Source organism: Physcomitrium patens, chromosome 6 (assembly GCF_059467195.1).
Source record: "Physcomitrium patens ecotype Gransden chromosome 6, ASM5946719v1, whole genome shotgun sequence".
Taxonomy (NCBI): Eukaryota; Viridiplantae; Streptophyta; class Bryopsida; order Funariales; family Funariaceae; genus Physcomitrium; species Physcomitrium patens.
In genome coordinates, this window is record NC_143415.1 from 18,745,323 (window position 1) to 18,752,769 (window position 7,447).

Below are 7,447 nucleotides of genomic sequence, written 5' to 3' on the forward strand. Positions count from 1 at the left end.
GACATCCATCAAAACCAAGATGAAAACCTCTCTTATAAAAGAGACAAGATTGAGGCAAGATAACATTCAATTTCCTATCCTTGTTTGTAACTTCTTTACATTTGTGACGCTAATTAGATGGAGAGCCAACAACCAACGGATTCAACTCAAGAACCTTCGTTTGCTGACCTACCGAACGAGACATTACGATTGTCACAACCTTCAAGACGACGCAATCGAGATGAAGATCTTCAAGAACGACATGTTCTTCCTCGAACAGATGGTGAGATACAACGCGTTTGGTATCACGATTTGGGAAGGGACTCCCGATGTTTGGTGATTTTGCTAGAGGTAGGAACAACTCCTGATGGTGTTCCAAATATTCTATTCGAAGGAAGTTATGAAGGCCTCAATAATGATCAAATAACTGGGTGGTCTTCCCGCCCTGGTATGGGACACTACCGATGGTTGAGAGGCCCTATCAATCATCTTCGAAGAGAACAGAGATCAGAGTATGTGACGAATATAATTCGTCGCATCATAGATTTCCTCAACATATGATGACCGCTCCTCGTGGAACACGTCTCTAGAAGGGGGGGTAATGTCACGGCCATAATCATGTAAGCTAATAATTACATATAGAAATAGGTAGAAGTAAGTAAAAGTAGATAAAAATAAGTTAATTGTATAATATTTAATATAGAAGCTTCCTAGAAACTTCCTAGACGCTGCTTTGACTTCATAGGTGCCTTTAATTGACTTTTTGGATTACAAACGTGGTCAACAAGTTGGCCATGTGCCACACATGTTGTTAGCTTGAAGATCAAGCTAACTATGTGGCCCACACGTAGAAAAACTTGCCTTGTAAGTCAAGGCATGTGTCCTACAAAGTCAACACATATTGGAGGTCCTATAGAACGTCGCCACGTGGCTTCTAGTTAGATAGTATATATAGAGGCAAGAGTGAAGCCCTCTTCACTCTTGTCAACTCCTTTCTTGCTTCTAGTCCAGGTTCAAGAGTCTTTAGTTTCTTGTCTTGCGGCAATAGCCATTCCAGTTTCCTTTTAATATACCTACTTGTTTATATTTTGACTTATTATATCGAGATAGCCTTTTGGTGTATATTTTTCTTCATCGAGTCTTTGTCCTTGACAAATCCTCCACTTTTGAACATTCTTCTTCTACATAATTCACATGCACTCTACTAGCAAGAGAATTGACAACCATGTCATGTTTTTTCAATAAGAAGGATAGGCTCTAAAAGGTTCAATCTTAAATAATTAATATTAAGAATATCTTTTCGTTTTTTATAATAGCAAATATATCCCTTGTATATGATAGGGTATCACCTTAAAGAATTCATTTGCTATTATGTAAAATGTGAGGGATATATTTGCTATTATTAAGAATACAAGGATATTCTTAATATTTTAGGATATTTGAGGAATACATATGAAATTCTTCCTATTGAAAATGATGCAATAATTAGTAAATTTTTCTTATCCACATAACCATTACATTACAACTCTTTATTATCATCAAAAAAAACATTATAAATATTGTTGCCACGTGGGATTTCATACCACTCTTGTTTGCTTTCTATTTTGTTGTTTTCATGACTACTTATGACTCAATATAAAGTTTACAAAAACAAATGATAAAATAGAAAAATCACCTTTGAACACTCGTGGGTCGGCTAGAACCGTGGGTGGTTTCCGGCGACCTGTTCTCGCCATCCCCGGCCAAGTAGCAGAGGAAGCCAATGATCGGGGCCCACGCTGAGACGCAAATCCCATCGCACTCCTTGCGACCTAATCCACATAACGCACGTCCACGCTGAAGCACTATAATCTTGCTTGTTGGCCATTCTCCTCCGCACCCATGCCTCGCGCTTCGCGCGTATCCTCATTTTGCGCATAAACGACTGGTATTGAGATGAATGCTGGCGGCGGAATACACCCCAGGCCTTTCTCCTGATTATTTCATCCATGGCTACATTCCTGCGTCGCAGTAGCCAGTTGTGGCTGTTGAGTCTAGCCGCTGCGGGCTCTTAATTTTAGTGATAAAAGTGGCAAGAGTGACGAGGGCCACGCATCTGGCGAGTTGGTAAAGACGACAAGGTTGTGCTGCTTTCTCCTCCTGTCGGCACCTTCAATCGCATAAGCTGGACTGGAGTGCCATAACCTTTTTTTTTACTTGAAATCACTGGGAGATCGAGGAATGATTGCTGCTTATAGAGCATTGCTGTGGTGGTGGCATGTTAGCTTGAGAAGTGGTTTTCGAGCCTGGGTTGGCGCGGGTCTTGAAGAATCTCTGTATGGTTTCGCTTCGAAGTACTTTAGATCTTTCATCATACTTGGCCGTATGGCACATTCACGCATATATTGAATGTCATGGTGTTTCTGTGGGCTACGTAGCGATGGTTGCAATATTGCTTGTTCTAGGCTCGGCCTAGTAACTGCTCAATGTCGGTTTGGGGAATGGCTGCGGCTGTGTCTGTTGTGATGTGTACCTGTCGTCGAGGAATGGAGGTGGTTTAGGTAGCACATTTTGTTCTGTTCGAAGTGGCAGAAACTTCACAGTAGACTGTAAATGCTGTATATTTTTATTTTTTAAAAGCGTTTGCGAACTTTTAGTGCAAATGTTCGAAACGTTGGACATCCTGTTTTAATAAGTCGTCTGCTTGAGAAATCAGAAGAGGCGCACTCTGCACGCTCAGCTGAAAATATGAATTACATTCTACTAGGAATTGAGCGTACGGTGTATCTAGTTTGCTACTTTTCAGAAGCAATCCCCAGAGTCTAAGCTGTTAGACGAAAGTTCTAGATGTAAGAAAACAGGACCACGGAGGTTTTTTATGACGAGCGCAATGTTTACGAGGCTGTCGAAATCCCGGCCACATGAGGGTTCTAGAAATTCCTCTCGACTCTCTCCTCAGGTATTTGACTCTCAACCTCGTATTACCCTGCCGTAGATTCATGAATTCTAGTACACTCATTCTAAAGGCTTCGTGAGAACAGAGAGGGCTGTTTTTACTCAGGGGACTGTGTCGTGTGTTCTCATGCCTTGGAGTTTTAATTTGGACAGGGAGATCACGACAGTCATGACGATAATGAGAATGGCAGCTACAATCGCAGTTTTGGCAAACTTCCATCGCGGAATTCTCTACGGGCGTCAAGATCTCCGCCCGATGCTTGTATTCACCAAAAATCACTTTCATTGGCTTCAGAAAATTATGAAATCCCATGTGTTACACCTCTGTACGTGAATTCCGACTCCGACATCGATGACAATGTGTCCTTTGCAGAAAGCCTATTTCCCATTTCTCCCCCAGTTTTCAGTGCACATTGTCTCGGTCGAAGGTCAACTGAGAGCTACTTCATGAGCGATAGTGACTACTCTCCTCTCACTGATTCTCGCGGGTCGAAGAAATCTCCCTTAGTTCATGGTTTCAGTAAACAGATTGAGAATGGGAGAAGGAGCGTCGATATGGGAAATAAAAAGTTAGGGGGCTCTCTACATGTGGACAATTTCAGCATCTTACCGATCGGTGAAAGAGTAAGCTTCAATATTGAGGAACACGGAACCTGGGAGGCAAGTTCTAAGCGAGACAGGGACCCGAAGGAATTGGATAAAGGGGCGAGGAGCTGGACGGCGTCATCGATGCTGGAGGAAGAGATCGACGTCGGCTCAGCCGTGTTGCCCCCTTACGACGATGCTGAGGATGAATTTTTAGAGGAGTTTGAAGGATACTTCGATAATCTGCACGTCGACAATGTGCGACAGGACCAGTACCCTAAGTTGCAGCTTCAAAATCTTGTGTATCTCGATTATGCAAGTTGTCCCCTGTTCTCCAAGTTTCAGGTGCATTCATCACTGAAACTGTTCATGTCTGCAATTGTAGAAAGTTCTGATACAATTTGCTTGTCCTTGCTGTTGAACATTGTTGAGTTTCTAGAAATGTAGCGCTTATGTCCTAATTCATTTTATTATCAGGTCGAAGAACATTCAAGGATCATTTTGGCAGAAGGACCTTGCCTTAGTTACACATCCGTGTCGTCATCTTTAGACAATCCTCTCTTCTCCCACGTTTCTGAAACCCAGCACCGGCTTCTTAGTATGCTTAACACCACTTCAAGTAACTATTCTATCATATTTACAGCCGGGTTTCAACAGAGCTTCCGGGTTCTTGCGGAGTCCTTCCCTTTTCGAAAAGGCACTCCTCTTCTTGTCTGTCAAGATAATCATGTTGCCGTCCGTCAAGTAAGCGAAATTACATTAACTTCGAAAACTTTTCTTTTGTATATTTTTGTAGTCTTCATTCAATTGGTAATTCACATCTTGTCGACAGTGGAACTCTAAAAAGAATCTTCACACTGATCGACCTGTACGTATACTTCCTCTGTTCTAGGTAATGCAATCAGCACACAGAGCCGGTGGAAGGTCTGTCCTGTCGCCAGTCACGGAGGAGCTCTGTATTCAAAGCGACGAACTTCACAAACTCTTGCGCCGCCAAACAAAGCGAAATGCGAGCAATGTTGGCCTCTTCATCTACCCCGCTCAATCGAACGTCTCTGGAATAAAGCATTCTCTGAAATGGATAGCAGAGGCACAGCAAAACAAATGGAACGTTTGCCTAGATGTCACAACAAACCTTCCGTCGAATCATTTAGATCTATCTACCTATCAGCCAGACTTCATTGTGGGCTCCTTTCAACACATATTCGGCTACCCCTCCGGAATGGGCTTTCTCCTTGTTCGAAGGGAGTCTTTTTGTGTTCGAGCATTACCCTCAGAAGCGGTCCAGTTCATCCGAAACATGGCAGCGGATGAAGGCGAACACTGTCACATCTTGTGCCCAACCGATAACACCATGAACCTCCTCCAGTTTGCAGCTTTGAACCTCGGATTCATCCAGCTCGAACGGATCGGTTTATCCGCTATCCAGAAGCGTGTGAGTTCATTGATGCAATGGCTGGTGCAGCGGTTGTGCACCCTTAGGCACAAAAATGATGACTCTCGCTACCTCCTACGAGTTTATGGCTCTCATGCTAACGAGGGCCAAGGAAGCATTGTTACGTTCAACGTTATTGACCTCTCAGGTACAACTCTTCCACCCCACATCGTTCTCAAACTTGCTGCGAGGTGTAACATTAAACTAGCCATTGGCAACTTCAACAACCCCGGATTATCGTATCTGTTGGGAGACAAACCGAATGAAAGGCCGAAGGATGTCGGCATCTTTGAGGGGAATTGGGGGTTTATGGCTGTGAGAGCTTCATTTGGAGCTGTTTCGAATTTCTCCGACGTGTACAGACTTCTGCAGTTCTTATCTAGATTCAGAGATGAGGAGTATTTAACAACTGAAGCTATGGGCTTCATTGAGGAAAGTAATCTCTTGCAATAATGTATAGATATATTGATCCTGTTAGCTCAGTATATTTAACATTCTGCGTCTACCCACGCTGGTTTGATCCGCTGAAAATGTTCAGAATTCTCTGGGAACGACTCTCGACATCTACTACTTCTGACATTCTGGCAAGTTGTGTGCTGCACACATTGTTGATAGAACAGTTATGTACAAAGAGCTCTTGGTCCACATATGTTTAGGGACAATTCACTACAACACAACTGCTCACCACCAGTTGTTTCTGTGATCAGCGGCAGATACTGAAGTTGCGTATAAGCTCTGAAATTGGCATGCTACATAGCGATCGGATATCATTTCCATAATTTCTACTGCATAGTTGGAAAAACCTGAAAACTCTGTCATCTGATGCCAATTTGACGTCTAATGATAGAATACAACATTTTGCTTCCACCACTAATCAAAATAAATATGGCCAATGTAATATATATATATATATATATATATATATATACATACATACATATCTACATGTACATGTTTGTGTGTATTTTTCAAAATATTATTACCAATGGGACTTTCTTGCATGATCTTAATTCGATTGACAATACTAATGATGAGCACTGAATAGATAAAAACAATCAAGTATAATACTTCATTATTTTTCTTTTCATTCAATCAACTATAAACATATTTACATGTGATGTTAAACATGTGCTCACAAATCTAAAGTAAAATTGTGTTCAATTCTCTTTTGTATTCTCCATCTCGCAAGATAATATCTATATCTTTAGTCTTCTATCAATGTTGCCAAATTTAGCTAATTTAGAATAGTAAATAACTAAAAATTATATTTTTGGTAGTTATACCAATTAAGACCTATTAATAAGACTTATAATTAGAATTTATATATTCTTGATTATTTCTAGTGTATAATTTAGAGTTTTATTAATCAAGTAAAAGGTTATAAGTTTAATGCAACCAAATCTTTATTTGTAGATATAAGAACTATTTTGCATAGTGCAAAAGAATAATCATCTTATGTTATTTATACCACACCTAATTCTAATGGTGAAAATACTTCAAGTGGAATTCTAAGCAAGTATTAAGATTATCAAGATATTTTTGAAAAAAAAATGTAAATATTTTTTTAGATTATTTTCTCTATGATTGTTTAATTTATCTTCAAAAAAAAATATCAATTGCTATTTGGACCAATCTATGATTTATCACAAAATAAATTGGTTGAATTCAAGGAGTACATTAATGAGAACTTAGCCAAGAATTTTATATGTCATTTAAAATCTCTAGCATGAGCTTCTATCTTATTTGTAAAAAAAAAGATTGATCATTTTGGATGTATGTAAATTATCAAATACTCAATAAGATTATCTTAAAGAATAGGTATCATCTACCTTTAATATTTGGATTTTTCAATAAATTGAAATAAACTAAGATCTATACAAAAATAAATCTACAAAGAATATACAACCTAATATGCATCAAAAAATGAGATGAATAGATGACATCATTTCAAACTAGGAATATACATTTTAAATATAATGTCATGCATTTTTTACTCACAATTCTATAAATTGCTTTTCAACATCTTATGAATGATATCTTTTGAGAGATTTTAGATGATTTTATTATCTATTATTTTTTTTGTAATATTTTTCTAGTCTATGAATATAAAAGAATTTGAACTTCATGTTTGTTATATATTATAAAAATTAAAAGATGTAGGATTCTATTCCAAGATAAAAAATAAAAAAATAAAAAATAAAAAAAATTGTATTTCACACTATTTAAGTTGACTTCTTAAGATATATCATTATAAATGGTAATCTTATGATGGATTTTAAAAATATTCAATCTATCATAAATTAAAAGATTCTAAAAATAATAAAAGTTATTTAATATTTTTTGAGATTTGTCAATTACTATTAAATCTTCATCACAAATTTTTCTTAAGTTATAGCTCCACTTACATATTTGACTTGTAATGACAAACTTGAGTGGATTAAAGTAACAAAAGCATCATTTGAAGCTTTAAAAATAACTTTTATGTGTCAAGGACATAATTTGGAAGAAGATGCA

General features: G+C 38.3%; 1 protein-coding gene across 1 annotated transcript; it reads left to right on the forward strand.

Moving 5' to 3' along the window:
• The first annotated feature begins 2,084 nt into the window (after positions 1-2,084).
• On the forward strand, positions 2,085-5,800 carry LOC112283195 (uncharacterized). Its single transcript, XM_024521620.3, has 4 exons — positions 2,085-2,917; positions 3,067-3,843; positions 3,976-4,242; positions 4,391-5,800. The coding sequence occupies exons 1-4, from the start codon at positions 2,837-2,839 to the stop codon at positions 5,384-5,386; spliced, it is 2,121 nt and encodes a 706-aa protein (XP_024377388.1). The 5' UTR covers positions 2,085-2,836; the 3' UTR covers positions 5,387-5,800.
• Positions 5,801-7,447: the final 1,647 nt, after the last annotated feature.